The sequence below is a fragment of the Electrophorus electricus genome, chromosome 16 (assembly GCF_041902795.1).
Source record: "Electrophorus electricus isolate QZ-2024a chromosome 16, ASM4190279v1, whole genome shotgun sequence".
NCBI classification, from domain to species: domain Eukaryota; kingdom Metazoa; phylum Chordata; class Actinopteri; order Gymnotiformes; family Gymnotidae; genus Electrophorus; species Electrophorus electricus.
Window position 1 is genome coordinate 23387501 of NC_137512.1, and position 21421 is coordinate 23408921.

General features: G+C 44.0%; 1 protein-coding gene across 1 annotated transcript in view; it reads right to left on the minus strand.

The window, feature by feature from the left end:
- spon1b (spondin 1b) overlaps window positions 1–11468 on the minus strand; it is a 67175-nt gene extending 55707 nt beyond the window's left edge. Inside the window, exons 1-3 of the mRNA XM_035532257.2 lie at window positions 10769–11468; window positions 9967–10073; window positions 4363–4496 (exon numbers count right to left, since the gene is read on the minus strand). Of these exons, the coding sequence (XP_035388150.2) occupies window positions 4363–4496; window positions 9967–10073; window positions 10769–10997 (470 nt within the window). The 5' untranslated portion in view covers window positions 10998–11468. The remainder of the gene's footprint in view (window positions 1–4362; window positions 4497–9966; window positions 10074–10768) is intronic.
- Between the last annotated feature and the right edge of the window lie 9953 nt (window positions 11469–21421).

The following is a 21421-nucleotide window of genomic DNA, read 5'->3' on the forward strand; positions in this document are numbered from 1 at the left end:
ACCCAAGTGCATGTAGGAAGATTACCCAAGACGGCCCGAATGCAAAAAGATGAATGTACGCTGTGGGCCTCAGTGTTGCCTTATTTAGTGTTAGCTGTGGGCATCTGAGAGTAAGAGGGCTGAACTTGGATCACATCCAGTGTGGCATGTTCATTTATTAATATATTAGTGTTAAAGCTAAAAACTGATCCTAGGCCAGTGCTCCTTTTTTTTCTGGTGCAAAATAATGAAAAAAGCAAGTGACTTCCTGAGACATTTCTCATTCTTCAGCTGCGCACCACAGTACTAAAGGCAACATCTATGTTATAATACGCTAAAGGCTTCAGGGTGTCTGTCTGTCTGTCTGTCCTACACAAAGCTGGCCACGCTCCTCCGTCTCATACAACCTTCTCCATGTTCATGATCTGTGTGATTTAAAAGGCTGCCCTTCTAATGAATGAACGTCCTTCTAAAAAGGCTGACTACTGAGGAGAGATTTCCTTTATTCACTGTGTGAGTGCAGAGTGTCCACTACAGAGAAGACACATCTAGTCTCTTCCTGCTTAAGCCTGCAGTTCAGATCACAAAAATAGCTCAAATAATATGTTTCCACCAAACACCTAAATACAAATTTAGCTCAAATAATACGTTTCCACCGATCATCTAAACACAAATCTAGCTCAAATAATACATTTACACCAATCACCTAAACACAAATCTAGCTCAAATAATACGTTTCCACCGATCACCTAAACACAAATCTAGCTCAAATAATACATTTACACCAATCACCTAAACACAAATCTAGCTCAAATAATACATTTACACCAATCACCTAAACACAAATCTAGCTCAAATAATACGTTTCCACCGATCACCTAAACACAAATCTAGCTCAAATAATACATTTACACCAATCACCTAAACACAAATCTAGCTCAAATAATACATTTACACCAATCACCTAAACACAAATCTAGCTCAAATAATACGTTTCCACCGATCACCTAAACACAAATCTAGCTCAAATAATACATTTACACCAATCACCTAAACACAAATCTAGCTCAAATAATACATTTACACCAATCACCTAAACACAAATCTAGCTCAAATAATACGTTTCCACCGATCACCTAAACACAAATCTAGCTCAAATAATACATTTACACCAATCACCTAAACACAAATCTAGCTCAAATAATACATTTCCACCAATCACTTAAACACAAACTACGAAACAATTCTTTCTCTCTGCAAAATGCTTTTCTCCCAAAATTCTCTAAATACACAAAACTGTTTCAGAACCAAATGATCAACTCATCAACTCATTCAAGTGCTACTCGTGTAAAACTGCTGGACTTCTTTTCGTTGTTTAAAGACTCTCAAAGTACAATACCTGAAGTCTGGAGAAGGACCTTGAGCACACTTCAAAACATGAGTTAAAAACACTAACAAAAAGGTAGAATTAAGCAAGATGTTATTAAAAGCATGTTAATTATTATAGTTTCCAAATCCAGTTGTCCATCCATAAAAAGGTAGTAATCTTTTAGTAATAATTAATTTTTTTTAATTATAATTTATGTGGATGAGAGAGCAAACAAACTAAAATACATCATGTGACATTTCAGAATGTTGAGGGAAAGCAGCCCCTGATCGCTAACCCTACTCCTATACACAATAACTTTGCACATATGATTCAAACACATGCATACTGCCTGTGTTGCACAATAATCTCTCGTTACATTATTTTGCGCTAATCATTTTTTCTCTTATCATCAGATAGTGTGAAAATTCTCCGCACAGCTGAGCCAAAGTTATATAGGTGTGCACGGTAAATCTATGATAAGCTAACCTAACCCAGCTGTAATTTATTTATATTTTACATATTCCATATAGCAGCGGTAAGGACCCTAAAGGCTTATGCAAATGAAATGTATTGTAATATTTTTACCAATATCTTTTTTTAGAGGAGGAAGAATACTAAATTGAGATTCAAATGCCCACGCATTATCTCCTAAAATCCTACATCCCTGCCACTTCTCTGTCTGCCCAGATCTCTCGGGCTACTGCACTCTGTCAGGGTCTTTTCTTCCAGCATGAAACAGAAGCCATCCAGAAGTCCAGTCACAGTGCTCTCAGATCATTCCTGCTTCTGCTCCTCCACCCACAAACAATTAAAGGTGTGGTCTGCACCTGCAACAAACTACATCAGCAAATATCAGGTATGTCAGCTGCAAAATCTACAGACAATTCCCTTGTCAAACAAACTTTGCATGCAAGGATCAAGTGTGCGTTCAGTGTTTTTAGAATCTTTTTAGATTGCACTGTTATGGGGCTTGCAAGAGTGCTTTGAAAAACATCACACGCCAGAATAAGTGTGAGGTATTCCCTCACGGCCTCAGACCCTAGACCCTGACGGACTGAAGATATGCTGCTGTGAGCTCTCCAGAAGCAGGCTTTGAACCTCTGACCTGCAGGCGTTTCATACCGCCAGCACAGCCATCAGATGCGCACGTTGATATTTGCGCGACATTTTATGCGGCTCAACTCTCAAAGAGCATGCAAGTAAAACAAAGACCAGCAGGACGGAAGCAGAATCCACAGACAAGAGATCAAATCTGCTGCGTGCAATGCCAGGGATAAACCTCCTTCCAAACCACAACCCTCTCTGCCACTATACAACACATACATTACTGATAGCTCAACCCAGAAGAGGCAGTGGACAGCTCCCAAGTGTAATTGGACTTTTATTCGATGCTGGCTGAGAACTAGCCCAGCTGGCCTCTGGCGGATCTACAGCTGGCGCGGTGCCTGGCGCTCCGAGGAGTGCCTGACTCCCTGACCCAGCTGGGCCGAGCCACTGGCACGTGGCCTCAGATCAACACGGCACAGACAGCAAACCATGAAAGGGGAGGGTCAGAGAGGGGTATTAACACTGAGATCTATTTCCTCACGTACAGCCTGGAAAAGAAGCGTGATGAGAGCCGGGCTGGGAACGTTAAACGTAATGCTGGTTAGCATCACACAACAGAGACAGAGAAGAAGAGAAGTGTACAGGTTGTAATGTTGGGCTGTGGTGCGTGTGCGTGTGTGTGTGTGTGTGTGTGTGTGTGTGTGTGTGTGTGTGTGTGTGTGAGTGTGCGTGTGTGTGTATGAAAGAAAAGAAAAGGATACAATGAGGTCAAGGCTCTTGTAATGTTCAGGGTGGAAGTTTTACATGTTCTTAGCATCAGTTCAATTTCACAATTTTCATTCACGAAAAACCCTCTTCACCTCACAGCTAAGCTGCAGTAAGAAAGACTAATGGGTTTTGAACTACTTAAATTTTAGTTCTGTGAGATTTCTCATTAAGGCTTGACTCACTTGGACTTCTTAGTAATCACGAGAGAGAGAGAGAGAGAGAGAGAGAGAGAGAGAGAGAGAGAGAGAGAGAGAGATTGTGCAAGATGTGCGCTCAGTTTAGTCCAACTGAGTGTGAGAGACAGACACAGAGAGAAACAGGGAAAAAATACAATTTAGAAATCAGCAGATGAAACATTTGTATATATTTGTATACACTCCTGTTTTGCCCCTATATATCTGCACTCTAAGTCTGCGTGTGGACATCTTTAATCTTTTATTCAGTGTTAGTATGTCTGAAGGTTTGATATTTGAGAGCTACATGTATGAATCTTCTTATATGACCTTCAAGGGGAACCCATCAAAGGAAAGGTCCAGATGCCCACATTAAAATGCACATTTTGTAAACAGTATTCAAATCTTAAAACCTGCAGTTTCTTTAGTACTTTGGACATTAATACTATGGCAGTTCATGTAATTTCATCACTATTGTTACACTGAAAAACACCAACAATGAAATCTTAATATGTAACCATAAAAATGTCTAATTAGAATGTTTCAATACAAGGTCTGGTATGACAAAACATCTCTGAAATTATCAACGTTCTCATTATTGTCTATTCTTCTAACACCCTGACCAAATTCCATCAAACCTCTCAAGCCCATAGTCATAAAAACACAACTGTGCTTGGGGTCCTTTATATAAAGCCTCAGCAGGGCAAATCCATTGACCTCTGACCCAGGAAGCACAAAGAGCGCCCCAGCTTGGAGAAACCCTTTTCTCCTATAGGTTCTTCTGGCACTCTCTTTATCTGGTGCGACTGGTCATACAGAAACCTCGCCAGCAGTAATTCCTTTTTATCCTTGTTGGTTACTTTACTCCATACCTCCTTTATCCATTCATCTATCCATCTATATCTGTCTATCTCTCCATAAATCCTTTCATACAAACCCGTCTTCCGGTCCTTCCCTGCAGACGTGTACCTGCGACTGTGCCTCTATAACGCCTCAATCTCAGGTGTGAGGAAAGTGGGCACTAACCTGAGTACGACGCAGCCACTCCCAGCAGGAGGCGCCGTCCACAGAACTTGCATGCGGGTACGTCTCCTGGGCATGGTCTCAGTGACGGCGAGGGGACAGGCGTTCATGAACCGGGTGTCGCCCTCATCTATGATCTGTTGGACAGAAAATGAGCACTCATGCAGTATCCTGTGGACTAGAAGTGGGCAGCAGCCAGAGCTCTGCAGAGCACCCTGCCAAGATACTTCACTGCACCTGCTAAAGGCCTTTAGAAGTTCATAAACCTTGGAGTCAGCACTAGCGTTTCATCGCAGCCTTCAACAGAACAGTGACTGCTGGAGGTGGAGTTTGGGCAACAAAAACATTCGTTTTGGCCTTCATACAGGCTAAGGCAGAATCTTATATAACCCCCCCCCCCACACACACACACACACACACACCAGCACCTCTCATGACGAGCTGTAAATCCTACTGTAGTTAAATTAGTTCTTTCTTCCGGGGCATAGCACTTCAACACTTTGCAGCAGTTTCGATGACAAACGCATCACGCTCTCACGCTGCCTTCACATAAAGCACAGAGCCTCACAGATTACTGCTTCACTGTGTGCTCTACGATCAATGTTGTGACTGGAGGTTAGACCAACGGGCAAAGTCACACTGTCAAGCCCCCGACACTGCCCTGTGCCCGCCCAGGAGGAGGTTACCGCCTCACCCCGTGGCCTTGGGAAGCACTTCTGAACACTGGAACACGGTCTGGGCTGAAGCCATAACAAACTGCACAGACCAGCTAAACACATCTGCAACCACAGTCCAGCACAGCGTGTGGAGAAGGAAGTAAACTAGCTCTGGTAGATTGCATAATTATCATGGAAAAAATAATATTGTCATAACACTGTCACTCCTCAATAAAACAGGCCGAAACACATTCTTGTGTGCTTATGTGCGATTATCATTTGCAACAAAATGTAGAGGTTTTAGGAATAATGTGAGTATAACTGTTTTAAATACTGACTGCTTGTATAGCAATGATTGCTTTCGAGACCTGTGTTCATTCTCTGAATGACTGTATGACAGGCAGCACAATAAAAAGACCCAGGCCAGATGGAATACCTTTATTTCCCATATATACATATACATGCTTCTCCTCACATATGCCAGTTTCTTTGGAAGCTGGGATCAGAGAATAAGCTCAGTCATCAGAGGGCATCCATGGAGCTGAGAGGGTTAAAGGCCTTACTCAAGAGCCCAACAGTGGCTGCATGGCCCAGCTGGAATCTGAACCCACGACCTCCCGATTAACAGTCCAAAATCCTAGCCACTAGCCCACCACTAAAACTTTTACAGTTACACCTGCAAATGAGATTTTATTGATTACATTTTATTGATTAAGGCTTCTTTCATAAAGGGCATGCATATCACGTCCTACAAGAATGTTGAAATACTCACATTTAAAAATGGTAAAACAAAACCAATCAATTTCTTTTTTGCTGTTGAAATTTAGTGTGTACATTTACCAATTCCTCTCTCAATTTCCTACTGAAAACAAGAGGTGCAGTTACATAACTGAAACCTCTGTTGCACACAATCAAAATTTCACTGACGGAGAAAAACAGAAAACGTTTATTTGAAAAAAAAAACTGACAAAGTCACTTCATTGAAGAAGATCAAAGGATAATTACTCAGTAATCCCAGTGTTGTAATCATTTGCAGCATCGCCTGCGTTGCGTAACCTTCGACCCTAAGCTTGCTCCAGACGGCATGAGAAAGGATGTGCAGGCGTGCTTATTTTTCCCAAGGTGCTAATAACAGCCTCTTCTGCACAGGCAGGCCCCTCCTAAGCCCCGCCTCCTCACAGACGAGCCCCCCCCCACAGGCAGGCCCCTCCTTACACCTCTTCCCAACCCCCCCTCTTCCTCGTCACACAGTATAGGCCCCTCCCAAGCCCCGCCTCTTTGCATGCAAGCCCCTCCCCCTCACAGACAGACCCCTCCTCAGCCCCTCCTCTTCGCAGGCAGGCTCCTCCTAAGCCCCGCCTCCCCAGGGTCATTTTGTTGCTGGACACTAATGAAGATACATCAGATTGGGTGAAGGGAGGAGATGAATATGAGAGAGAGGAAGAAGGGAGAGTCTCTTTTTTAATTGTTTCCATGCAGGCCTGCTCACAAATCCTCTTCAGTGCGCATGCAAACCCTCTCCAGGACAGACCCCAACCTGCCCAAGCAGGAACCGGAGATGCTTCAGTTTTCTAGAGAAATCGAGTCCTTGCCTTTTTAAACAAATCGAACAAATGCATGGTAAGATGTCTAGAGGTTTGTTTTGGCGCCACTGAATCTAGCTCCAAGAAACACTTGTCATTTCCTGTTAATGTAGCGAAAACAGCCATTCACTGTCAGCATACACTCAAAAGTTGGATAAGTGCTACACACGGTTTTGCCATTTGCGTGAGTTAAAGTAAACAGACTTTGTCCACAAAACAGCTTAAGATGAGGTTATGCAGCTATCTGGCCCTCCAGAGATTTGGATGGTCCGGTTTGTTATTTCACGACTGTTAGTGAACCGCCTGAAACTTTGCAACTGATAGAAAAAAGGAAAAAAGGTTTGGTTTCTGCTAATGGCTGAGAGTTAACCGACTGATAAATCTGCAGCGTGTCACAGCGTGGAATGCTTTGCTCTCCTGAAAGCAATCGTGAGCTTCTATTGGCCACCAGTCTTAGAAAACATCCTTCCAAAAGCTATTCAAATACTGGATGCCTACCACAAGTCATCAGATGCAGCTGAATGAATACAGCCTGTGGTAAACACAGTTTATTAAAACCAGCTCAAACATCAGTCAGAAGGGTCATAGCTATTGAGCATGGCACGCCGGTGTTGTCTGGTCAGTTTAAAGACCTGAGCAGTGTTAAAGGCACTCCTTCTGTCCAGCCAGGAGGTGCAATGGAGATTGGGCAGCTCACAGTGGACTGACGCCATGTGATGTCCACTAGCATTACTGCAGCAAAAGTGTGGGGTTTTGTTGGAGTGAAAGTCTCGATTCTAGAGGCTAAGAGAACTGTGGGTGGCATGACGATGGCAGAGGGTGTCCAGTGCAGGACATCATTGTTTCATGCTCTGCTCCCAGAGTCTACCTGCGTATTCAAAGAAAGCACACCTGTGTGAGCTAATACATGCAGCACACGTTATCATGGAAACCAAGCGTCCACCGTGGGACTCAAAACAACTGATTAGGTGGTGATTTTGATTTTCACGGGCCCTTATAAACAGTGTTCAACAGCATGGACTGAAATCCACGAGAAAAGAGAGGCCTGCCTAGCCATACTTCAGCTTCACTGTGATACACTGTTCCAGGATCAGTAATGGCTGACATATGATTAAGAGGAGAGCTTTCACTATCAAGAGGCTGCTGATCTCAGTGGCCTTGTATGTTATAATGTGACCTTGTAATGTGCATTGTATACTGCTGTGACAAAACTATTTCCCTCAAGGATCAATAAAGCTAGCTCTCTCTCTCTCTCTCTCTCTCTCCCCCCCCCTCTCTCTTTCTCCTTTTCTATCCCTCTCTCTGACAAGCACTAAGGCTCTACTGCTAATGCACAGACCAGTAATCCAGGGGAATTTATGAATCAGAGCGTTTACTTTACAACTCTGCATGCAGATGAACAGGAAGAGGTCTTCTTTCCTAGGGTGTGCCTACACCACCTTTTAAGTTCAGACCCGCTATACGTCATCAATCATCTGAAAAATGGTGTATAAAAAAAGAGGACATCTGTTAGCAAGCACAAAGCCACTGCACCAGTGGCGGCAAGCATGAAGACGACTCTGAACAGATGTACGCCGTCTTCTGGTGTGCAGTGAGCCTATAACTCGGTCCTGCTGTTGGGATGAGAACAGCTCATCCACAGAACCCACTGCAGGTTCATTCTTAAGCTGTTAGCATTTATTAACTTCTTTCCTTAGAGAAAGACGGTCACATTTTAAAAAGGGTAGGAATATAACTCAGTACCTTAAAGTATGAAAAACTGCTCTGTCATGTCTCAACTAACACTTTATAGGTATCATAATACAGGTGTTGCCATAAAAATGAATAATATAATATTCATAAGATATTCATGAGAAAATGATACTTTTCATCAATGTAATCCTATTGGAACCCTCAAATGTCTGAGTGTGAACATGTTTTATTTTGCACCATAAAAGTAAATGAATAAAAAAAATCATACATCAAGTTTTAAATGCACCAATTTTGTAAATAAATAATTCATAGAAATAATTAAATATCCAAATAATTAAATAAGTGTCAGTTCTGATGTGCCCATCTATAAGGTATCTATTTATTATGTATAAAATAGTGTCATTTTGCTAACAAATTCATAAAAGATGCAACTCACAAATAAACACAACGGGAAAAGGTCAGACAGCAACTCTCCACTTTTAGGTGACATTTCTAAACAACGTCATATTTTCTCATCATTAAATGTACATCTCATGCAAATATCTGACATCTCATGCAAATATCTGACATCTGATTACTCAGACAGTAATGACTGTCTTCAAAACCATACTGTCTGCTGAGATATATTATCTTCAATGGAATGTTCTCTGCGGAGGTCCAGTTCACTGTGAGTGAAGTTCAGGGGGTGAATGAGATGATGGAACACATGCCCGAGAAGAGCCAGAGAAGAGCCTGGAGAGGAGCCAGAGAAGAGCCAAAGAGGAGCCAGAGATAAGCCAGAAAGGAGCCAGGAGAGGAGCCAGGAGAGGAGCCAGAGAAGAGCCAAAGAGGAGTCAGGAGAGGAGCCAGAGAGGAGCCAGGAGAGGAGCCAGAGAAGAGCCAGAGAGGAGCCAGGAAAGGAGCTACAGAGGAGCCAGAGAGGACCCAGGAGAGGAGCCAGAGAGGAGCCACAGAGGAGCCAGAGAAGAGCCTGCTCCCAGTTCTTTGAAGAAAGAAGGGCATCTACACTTCACACCTCAGAAATCAAGAGCTTCCAGAGCGGGGATGAGGTTGTGGTGGGGTAGGAAGGAGTGGGAATATACAGATGAGCAGTACGTGACCAGGTTTTATGGTGGATTTTCCCTCAAACTACAGTTAAGGCATAAGTCTCTTTTTAATATTTGATTTTAGATCATATCTCTTCCCTGTGACTCTTCACACTTTCTCTTCCTCTAACCTGATCTCTCTCTCTCTCTCTCTCTCTCTCTCTCTCTCTCTCTCTCTCTCTAGAAGGGGATCCCAATTGCTTGATTTCATGTGCACTTAGCACATACTCATCCATTTCTTCTGCATTTTAAAACATGCAGAGGTATAAGAACACACGGTACTGTAAGTCTCGCTGTGACTAAACACGCGTCTGGAGCTGCAGACCATCTAACTGCCACAGAGTACGTATGAGGTCTTGGTTTCAAAACTCAAAAATGGATGGTGCGGGGCTTCCCATAATGCCCTCACCTGTTGCGCTTGAGTTCACGGCTAAGGGTGGGGGATGATGAAATTCGCATCCAAGAAAAACACCTTTTCATCATCTCAACAAAACCCATCAATCATTTTTCAGAAATGTGCTAGCAAGAACGTCTGGTTGTGCTGCCGCGGCCCAGCTCAGTAAAGAGGAGCCACTGGAACGCTTTCCTCACCTTGAAATTGCCAGCAAAATCCCCGGGCACGTCTCCTTCTCGTCCCTCCCTCAGAGCGAGCAGGATGAAGCCGCGGAAGAAGCTGGGGCTGCTGGTATACAAACTCACTAGGGAGACGGAGAGATATAGGTCAGAGGCGGCAGGATTTAGCCAGTCAGTGGGTCAGATCTCCGAAGTGTGTCAGGCGAAGTTGCCAACTGCCAACACATTAAGCCTGGGCTCCGGCATGTCACGGACTGTGTGCTTCTCTCATGAAGCGGAACCTTCCGAAAATGAGAGCGAGTGCAGACACGCTTGAGGTGCAACTTAACGAGGGATCCGCCGCACGAACTTATATTTAAAACGCACGTTATGATTCACTGGGGTTTGAGCACGCAGAATATTGCGTATAAGATGTAGGCGGCATCAGTCCAGACAGGAAAGGTGTACGGCTAGTTTTGCTCTTCATATTTTCAGTTCGCTGACTTATCTTCATGCTGAGTTTAAAACGTGTATCTTGAAGCTCTAATTGTTACACTAATTATTGTTTTATCAACTTCTTGCGCTAGTCTTAATCTGTTTGCGTTACTTGGCAGGTTGCGAAAACATTACACTCCACAGAAACAATAACGTGATGATTTGAAGTAGTCTGTTAGTAATGTTACTAATGTTAGTAATGTCGGGAAACGTGCGAGCGCGTAGAGCCTGCAGCCCGTCCAGCGCGCGCACGTTTGCGAGTCTCACTCGAATCGCGTTTCAGGATTGATGCATGAGGAACTGGACTTGAGCAAAAGTCTCGATAAAAGGTCCAATGTTTCCTCACCTCTGTAAGTGCTTCCAGGCTGATAGGTTTCTGGGTCTCCCTCTACTCGTAACTGAATTTCCCGTTGGCCGTCTCTCTCGGTTGCAGGGTTCGGTAAGTCCGCGATCCTGCAATAGCGTTCCCTGAACGGCAACCTGCCTGCGGCTGCTCCAGCGAAAGCATAAGTGCTGAAGAAAACAACGATCAGAAGTGGACACCGGAGGAACAGTTGGTCTGTGTGCACCCCCATGTTGGAAACCCACTTGGCAGACAAGTTTGAAATCTTGGTACGCAAAAGAATGAATGAACTGGAAAATAAATATTTAAAACAAACAGTCACCGATCCCGCTGAAATCGCCCAAACTTGTTTACGACTGAGTCCATTCACATAAAGAAAATCTGGTTTTCTGGATAAGGACGAATCCACTGTAATGTTACAATATTATAGTCCCGCGTCTCCTTAGCGTAAGACAGGCAGGCGTCCACGATGTGGACTTTACTCAACGCGCATTCTTTAGATCCCCGAAATAGCAACGCGGACGGTTGCGAAGGAGTCTCCTTGATACCGCACGACACGGTGGTCCAGTGAGAACAGATTCAGCCGGCAGACTTTACACAAAAGCTAGACATGGCAGCGCCTGTTGTGTTCAAGGCGAGCTACTGCCATCCTTGGTGAAACGCGCCGAAGAGCTTTCCGGTGTTTGGACAGCCGTGAGCTGCAGCGGCGCGGGTCAATAGAAACACTAGGGGTGGTACAGTAAAAAGGGAAGGGCTTTGGTCACACACGCTAAAACGGATTGCAAACGCTGTGTTTTTACTTGTGGGGAGATCTATGGGTGTTTGCAGTGCCCACATACGTAATCACTGTTCAAAAATATAGACGTCAAAGATTAAAAACAAAATACAACAGCAACCCCCCCCCCACCCCCCCCTCAAATTTGCAGACTCAGAAGTAGCCTACCCATTTGAGTGAATGTGAGTTAAAGACAAAAATGTTTCACGTAACTAAGATATACAACCCCTAGCATATCCATGACACTGTTAACTATATAATATTCACTGCTATTAAAACGTTAAAGTTCTTATTCACTTTAATGATTTCCGTCTAAAACGTGTCGCGTTATAGGAGTAACTAAGCCTAAAGACAGAAGCTCTGCTCCCAATTTAAAACTGCACTGATTAGACTTCTTCATTTTAATAGCAGCCTGATGCAACAGATGTCACGCAAGTGTTCACGTTGTTTGTACAAAAGGCTGATCTTTCTCGGTAGGTTATGCAAGAGCTCCTCACTGCATTTGCAGCTGAACATAAAAAACACCTCCGAGTTAATTAATAAAATTAATATTTAATAAACAACAACAACAACAACAACAACAACAACAACAACAACAACAACAACAAACCCCAAACAAAAACACCCGCCCATGATTTTCACCTCATTCTGGTTAAGGCTACAAGAACCAAAATAAACCTTGTCGGTGCAGATCTGCTGGGCCTGTATTCCGGTACGCCTATGAACACACTGATTCTTTCCTATAACATAAACTCCCTTCAGAGCCTCTCTACACCTTTATATTCTAAAGAAAAAACAAACAAAAAAACAAAAACGCATACAGAACGCATCCAATCTGCGCGTCTTTTTGAAAAGCTGTAAGGCGGGGACTGGTGAACCCAGATGGCCTGGTGCTAAGCGCAGCGTTTGAAGTGACCGCAGTGCCCAAGGACCAACAGCAGTCAGTCTGAGCTCTAATAGCACCATTTCCACCATCTTCCATTCTTCATGCTACACGGACAAATGTTAAGGAAAACAAACGTTACGGACTTCACTCTCAAAGTTGATTATATTGGCAATGGGCGTTTAACTTGCTATTAAGTAAGCTAGACCAACCAGCAACCCAGGCTAATTTACTCTGTGAAAGTTGTTAAAGCTTTAAGGGAATTCTGTACAGAAATGATATTTGCTAATGTTGCTAATAATCCATGAAAACCGCAAAGGAATTGTTTGCATTTTGCCAACAAAGCAAGCCTTCTGTTCCCTATAGCTTTGCTCTCTTTTAATTTTTATATAATTTATAATTTATATATATAGATCAGTGCAAGAGCAAACAACACCAGAAGTGTAGAAGGCCAGACTGACCTGAGAAACCGACACAGCTACACTGCTACAAATGAAATCTGGTGAGGCGTGAGGCATGTTAACACTGGGGGGTTTTGGGAGGTTGGGGGGGGGGGGGGGGAGGTTCTTATGAAAAGGGCACCCACCACTGACAGTGACTTTTAAAGTCGTAAGTCCTTCTATATTGGGAGGTCACAGCATACGCACTGTTCTTTGAATTATTTCAGATTTATTCAAAGTGAGACATCACAGTGCACAAAGTTACAGAACTGATATCAAATTCAGATTACGGATATATATTTTTAATGCCTCATGAAGCATACGGAAGAACTCTTTAAAGGCTCAGGTGTGAAACATCCCTCATATATATGATAATGACTTGCCAAATCAGCAGACTCCGGGCGAGCTGAAGCCCAGGACAGACTCCGGGCGAGCTGGAGCCCAGGACCGGATCAGATCTGCCGGGCAAACCGCCATTCTGTCCTTAGATCAGCACCCTGTTCATGTGGGCTTTTACTTAGTGCTTTATAGTATAAATAAGACGCTGTCAAAGGGGCATTATGTTTCACCAGCCACGTCTGCCTCCTAAACCATGAGGGACGCAGGGGAAGACAAGGCAGACCCTCCGCTGACAGCCCCAAGAAAAGGATGGCAGGTCTTTTGATCCAAATCACCTGTTGGTTTTTGAACTTGGCTTGGGGTGAGTTGAGCAGCAATGTGCCAGATCCGACCTGATCCATGATCAGATCTGACCTGATCCATAACCAGATCTGACCTGATCCATAACCAGATCTGACCTGATCCATGATCAGATCTGACCTGATCCATGATCAGATCTGACCTGATCCATGACCAGATCTGACCTGATCCATAACCAGATCTGACCTGATCCATGATCAGATCTGACCTGATCCATAACCAGATCTGACCTGATCCATGATCAGATCTGACCTGATCCATGACCAGATCTGACCTGATCCATGATCAGATCTGACCTGATCCATAACCAGATCTGACCTGATCCATGATCAGATCTGACCTGATCCATGACCAGATCTGACCTGATCCATGATCAGATCTGACCTGATCCATGACCAGATCTGACCTGATCCATAACCAGATCTGACCTGATCCATGATCAGATCTGACCTGATCCATAACCAGATCTGACCTGATCCATGACCAGATCTGACCTGATCCATGATCAGATCTGACCTGATCCATAACCAGATCTGACCTGATCCATAACCAGATCTGACCTGATCCATGATCAGATCTGACCTGATCCATAACCAGATCTGACCTGATCCATGATCAGATCTGACCTGATCCATGACCAGATCTGACCTGATCCATAACCAGATCTGACCTGATCCATGATCAGATCTGACCTGATCCATAACCAGATCTGACCTGATCCATAACCAGATCTGACCTGATCCATGATCAGATCTGACCTGATCCATAACCAGATCTGACCTGATCCATGATCAGATCTGACCTGATCCATGACCAGATCTGACCTGATCCATGATCAGATCTGACCTGATCCATGACCAGATCTGACCTGATCCATGACCAGATCTGACCTGATCCATGATCAGATCTGACCTGATCCATGACCAGATCTGACCTGATCCATGATCAGATCTGACCTGATCCATAACCAGATCTGACCTGATCCATGATCAGATCTGACCTGATCCATGACCAGATCTGACCTGATCCATGACCAGATCTGACCTGATCCATGACCAGATCTGACCTGATCCATGACCAGATCTGACCTGATCCATGATCAGATCTGACCTGATCCATGACCAGATCTGACCTGATCCATGACCAGATCTGACCTGATCCATGATCAGATCTGACCTGATCCATAACCAGATCTGACCTGATCCATAACCAGATCTGACCTGATCCATGATCAGATCTGACCTGATCCATGACCAGATCTGACCTGATCCATGATCAGATCTGACCTGATCCATGACCAGATCTGACCTGATCCATAACCAGATCTGACCTGATCCATGATCAGATCTGACCTGATCCATAACCAGATCTGACCTGATCCATAACCAGATCTGACCTGATCCATGATCAGATCTGACCTGATCCATAACCAGATCTGACCTGATCCATAACCAGATCTGACCTGATCCATGATCAGATCTGGCCTGATCCATAACCAGATCTGACCTGATCCATGATCAGATCTGACCTGATCCATAACCAGAACTGACCTGATCCATGATCAGATCTGACCTGATCCATAACCAGATCTGACCTGATCCATGATCAGATCTGACCTGATCCATAACCAGATCTGACCTGATCCATAACCAGATCTAACCTGATCCATGATCAGATCTGACCTGAACAAAGACCTGATTTGCAGGGAGTGCTTTTGTAACATTTAGAGCTGTGACTTGAGTAAGATATATTTAGATCAGGAAGCCCGGTCATAAGGCTTGATCTGGCAGCAGGGGAATATTGCACAAGAAAGTAGATTAATTTGGTAAATATAAGGGAACCAGACTTCTAAGAGAATGCTCAATCTTTGCACTTCTGCACTTTGAGTACACACACACACACACACGCACACACGCGCGCACACACACACACACACACACACACACACACACACACGTGCACACACACACACACACACACACACACACACACACACACACACACACACACACACACACACATCTGCACTGTGAGTGCACTTTGCATCTTTGCCCTAAGGTTCACATGCTGCCTGAGATGGAGACGTGTTGCACACACCTGCTGAGAAAAGGTTTTGTCTACCTGTGTAGAATGCAGTGCTACAAACCTCACTATGGAGTGGTGGAGAAACTGACAGAACACTTTCAAGACAAAGTAATATTGAATTACTACAGTGGAGAATGTAACAATCATTTCAGTCGGAAAGCACGGGGTGCCTTGCATTCAGCACTGTATGGGTAATGTTCCTGTCTTATCAAATGGTGTAGGTTTACTAATGCAATTCTGCCAGAGAACATTCACCTGTTATCTGTTATTATCTGTCTGTCTATGGACACTTGTGTTGACCAGGTTATGCAGTTTCTGTTATCTCGCCTTCAGTCAAAATGATCAGAGAGACAGGAAGTGAACTCTCATCAGTCCCCATCTGTCGAGTATTCTGCTTCACACCACCTAGATACTGAATTTAGCAGAGTCAGGCTGCATGCCAATACGAACTGCGGCATGAAAACGGAGCATTAGCCCTGGTGTAGGCTACTGCGCCGTGTCAGACAAGGGGATCCTGGGTAATAAATAGGGTAAGGTGAAATGGGTTACAGGTGACTGCAGTGATTAGTACGTGGGTGATTGGGACTGCTGAAGTGAATAGGAGCTATGATTAGTGGAGGAGTGTGTGTGCGTGCTTGGCTGGGTGCCGACCGCGGGTGTGACACAATCCCTGTTATTACCTTCTAGATTTGATTACATACTGTACATACCTACCTACCTACACATGTTTCTGCATACAAAAAAATGTTATACATAAATAAACTCAGTCTTTATGTGGTGGTGTAGTCTTAATGAAAGTTTCATAAGTAAGGAAAACATTCATAAACCTGTAGTGTTTGTAGTCCAGTTCTTAACTGTGAGGTCATTTTCTGGTGTCCTCTCACACTCTAGCTGAACAACATACAGTGCTCGTGCCAAACAGTGACACCACGGTGCAGGCCGACATGGCTGAAAATGCATCATGCTCAGATCCGATCGGGCTGAAGTTATTCCATCGTGACGGGAATGTTCGGTATCCAAGCAACTCTTTTTTCAAAGAGTAGAGAGAAGAAACACTTCTTAAATTGGGGGGGAGAGAAGAACATTCTATAATGACTAAAATCCCTCTGAAGGTTTCGCCACTGCTGGTTCCAGAAGTTCTCTTTAAGAGCCTGTTTGTGAGGGAAGTCAGATGAGCCACTTATTTGGTAGGAAAGGTTCTGCAGTTTCTGAATAATATGGAAGATACACCAGTTAAACCGCGGTGTGTTTTGACCCTAATGGCGATCCAGCCTGAGGCGGTGCTGCGGTCATGAAGCCTCATTTTTACAGCATCAACGGAGTACAAATAGATGAGAGATAAATTGGTTTGGATCAGGTAAGTCTTTTGTCCTCAAAACTGTTTTGTTTTTTACTGCAGTATATTTGTTGCCGGTTTTGTTGTAGAGTTCTTTGACACTTCCATCACCACAGTACATATTGATATTTGCTGACTGGCAGCAATATTACACCCTCTTCACAAGCTGTTACAAAGCCTGGGATATTAAATCTCAAAAACAGATCTACTGCATTAGGAACTTGCATATAAAAGTTTAAATCTAGTTTATGACAGAAACATATTGTTTCACAGTTGTAATGTCAATAGCAACCATATGTGTGTGTATACACTGTTTTTTAATTGAGATTTGCCCACTTTGTTATTATTGATTGGTCTGTTCCTTGCATCTCATGACAGAGTCATAACCAATACATTTACGGCATTTAGCTGACTAAAGATGCTATAATCCCTGTTGCTCTTTTTAACTTCCATCAGACATAACAGAGTCCACCCCCTCGTTTAAAATACAACTCCAAAACTTTCTCCAGTGCCTGTTCCTCCAAAGACACACACACTTAGTGGGCAGTCTATCTATCAGTGCTTTGCATGTGCCTGGGAGGACCACATCCTTATAAAGACGTTTGCTGATAGGCTAATTACTGTGGGCTAATTATTGCTGATAGGCTAATAATGGCGGGCTTATGCAGCCATACTGTAATGAAATGTTTAGTTCCTATTTTTTAATAAGAAGCATTTGTCATATCAGGATGTGAAAACAGGATGGCCATATCATTTAAAAAATATACTTCATAAGATCACGATTATAAAAACAAATCGCTGGCATTGTTGGCCATCTGAACTGAATGAAAAGATCTATTATTTTTTGTGGTTATTATTAAACCAAAAATGTAACAGTCTATGTGAAGGTTTTGATTGAAGAGAAAGGCACAGTGACGCATGAGATGTGTCATATTCAGTTTCGTTAAACTTAATTAACACAACTTTCACTCTGGGAGTTACGATTTGTGGAACAGCCACCTGAAAAGGTCAGTCAAATTACTGTCACAGATAACTGCAGAACTGTACCTTCACCAAGCTTGTACACTCCGTGTTCTTAAAAATAGACTTTCAGGTCCTCATCTTTGGGAAGCAAACTATCACATTCTAACAGAAAAAAAATAAAACAAGCTGAATTCTTAAGGATGAGGGTTGCACGTCTCTTTTTTTTTTTAGCAACTTCATTGATCTCATTCAGTGAGGGGCATGTACCAAACTGAATCAACTAGTGTTTTCTAATACGATGATAAAGTGATCCATTACTGACACAGCTCAGGATGGAGAGAGAGCATCATTTAATGAAGGAAGTTTGCTGAAGGGTTTATAGAAAAATAAGGGCTGTCAGAAGTAAACTAAGGCTGTGAATCTGCAGACTTGGAGGCTTGCATTCCTGGTCTGACTTATACGTATCGCCAGGACCCAAACCCCCTGAACACTACAGAATGGTTAGCACGTAAACGTCTGTACGTGCTACAGCGTTGTCAAACAACGTAGTTAATACTGACGACTATCATTTATGCAGTGAAACAGCTGTGTGCGAAGCTAGAGAACAAACGACATTAACGCCACGGCCGATTAACAATGGGATGACGACAAAAGGAATAAATGCTTTATGTCACAAGGAATTGGGTATTAAACCCGAACCAATCCAGTCGAGCCTCTGAGGAGACGTTTGCTGGGAAATGTTTCCTTTACAATGTCATCTTTGTTATTCTTCACAGAGCTTTTTATAGCAAAGCAGGGGGAAACAGCAAATACAAGCTGTTAGCAATTTGAAAGTCTCGTAAATCTAGCATAATTGTTTTAAAATGAGCCGTATATTCTAGGCTCCTTTGTTGACTGCTGATGTACATGTGGCTGCTCGTGTTTGGATATGCTGTCGGAATAAATGAAATGCCGAGCGCTTGGGAGGTTTCCATGTGGTCCCTGCTTGGAAGAGCTGTGACTTCTCTGTGTTTAATTGAGGCGTAATGCAATCTTTCTGAGGAAGCCGAGTTAAGATCCGCCATCTGACGTGCAGCTCCAGTGGAATAATGAGCTTGGGATGGATGAGATACGAACGTCGGGAGAGACCCCCCCCCCCCCTCCCCCTCCCCCAGGTTCGGCTCCAGGGGGAATATAAAACTTCCCTGAAAATGCTGACCAATGTGGGAAGAAATACGAACGTGGGCGCCATCTCTGTGATGACTTCATCTATAATAAAACTCCCCCCAGCAGACACATATTGCCTCCCTCCTCCCAGCAGGGGGAAGTGGGCAGACAGCTGTGTTTTATGATACTGTCCCTGCCTACAGTCAAACCTGCAGCTCGTCCCCACAAAAGGCCGCCGTCACCGCCGGTCCACCCCGTAATCTGGGGCCCTTCCCTCGGAGTGTGTTCTTAGTCGGCCCGCATTAGCATGAGCACAGAGCTACTGTGATGACTTCGCTTATCTGGAAGAGAGGCTTATGCCGTTTTGCATTATCAAAACAGCCTCTTTGTCAGTCCTGTTAAAAGACAAAGAATGAGCTGTAAACAAGTGGCGCCTGTAGCAGCGTGCTCGAGCAAAGATTTGATATTCCGAAAGAAAACAGAAAAGCCGTCCTGTTTGCTTCACTTTGCCGCTCCGAGCGGCAGAATACAATCAAAAGGCCATTATGACTGGAACGGCAAATCATATCTGCTGAATATGAATGCGCTCTGGAGGGGAAATAAGGCACAAATTAAATTTGATTGACTGGCTAGCCCCACTGTACACTCCCAATGCCGCCACAGGCACAAACATGCAAGGAGGCTGACTCCCAGGATGAAGGATGGCTCAGAGGTAAAGCCACTCTCTCCAGGCCTACTATACCTAACCGATTGTAATAGCTTAGCTTCTGTGCATAGCGGCTTAAGCCGAGAGAGAAGCATTTGTTTCTGTTGTCAGTACCTCTGCTTCTAAAGGCTGTTATGATCCATTATGTAGAACTGAGTGTGAAACTGCTTCTGCTTTCCACTCTTTAAGATGTGCTCAGTGGCCTGAGACCCTCCACTCAGCTGCTCATGACGCATAACCAAGACAAACCCGACCTGCATCTGATCCCAAAGGAGTCCGTTTGGGCTGCCTGGGCTGGCCAGGTGCAGAATTCTTATTGATGTCCTTTTGTCGATCTCCATGGTGATGGCGGGGTCATAGGGTAATGGAGGTAGCGTGCCTCTGGACTTTGTGAGGCAGTGAGGTTGGCATGACAGAAAGGAGTGACAGGAGGAACAAACGGAACTTGTCATTTCCAAAACAGGCTTCTGGACCACAGCGCGGTTCACACAAGGCCAAAGCTAAAGCAGTTTCTGATTGGCACACGTCGTCTCCACATACACAGCGAGTTCAGCCCTCAAAGCGAGGTCACGTATCCCAAACAGAGGCAAACACTTATAAGGGGTGCACACGTAGCCCTTTAATGCGCTGAATACAGGAGTCGGATCATGGGTTTGTCTTACTAACGCATCATGTTGCTAAACGATGCGCCATGTAACAGATCGCCTGTGGGCACAATGAAAAGATTCCTCTGCGAAAGGAAGCTTGGAGACAGTGGCCCGACCAAGTGACGTGTGGCACCTATAAATGGTGCCAGTTGCACCGGGCAGATAAGCGCAGAGGACGGGGATCCAGCTCACAGCTGAAAACACATGACAGCACCAATGGAGATCACTGGGGTGCTGATAAAGAACAGAGAGCGTCTGTCAGAGGGCTGCGAGGACCCCAGTAGACCCTCCTTCTTCCAGTCCTTCAACGTAGACGCAGGAGCCGCACGCTGTGCCTGCCAGTCTGGGGGTCTTTAGATGTGTCTCATCTAATTGTTACAGGAGTGTTTGAGACAGGACTACTGTCAAAGTCAACATATTAAAGGCAACAGTGAGTGATGTATTTTAAAGGTGCATATGCACATGGTTTGATCACCATTCTAATCCGATTTGGTTGGTTGTTTTAATGACTTCAACAGTCTTGGGGTCGTGGTACATGCTTTGTGTATCAAGAATTCATTTGTCAATCTTCCATACTGCATTTTGGAAACCTGCTAAATCCTGTTCTGTGACGGTTGTGGTAACTGTAGACTTTGGTTCATTTACCAAGGCTCCTAAAGCAACCCGCAGACAGATTGCGATGCACTCAAGAGTTTGGAGAAGCTGCATGCAACAGATGGAAAACAGGTGTTTTAATTAAGTATAGTTTTTGGAGAATTTGCAGTTTTCTCCAGAGTACATACTGGCCCCAAACACAAACAATTAATTTGCATGTATTATGCTAGGAAATGGTGGTAGCTCTTAGGCCTTTAATATTATGCAAGAGCACGTTATAGAATATTTCCAACCATGTGGACATTCTTTGTTTGCCAAGACTTCTCCATGGCAACAGAACAGAGACAGACAAAAATGTATTGTGATACCAATCTTAATTTTT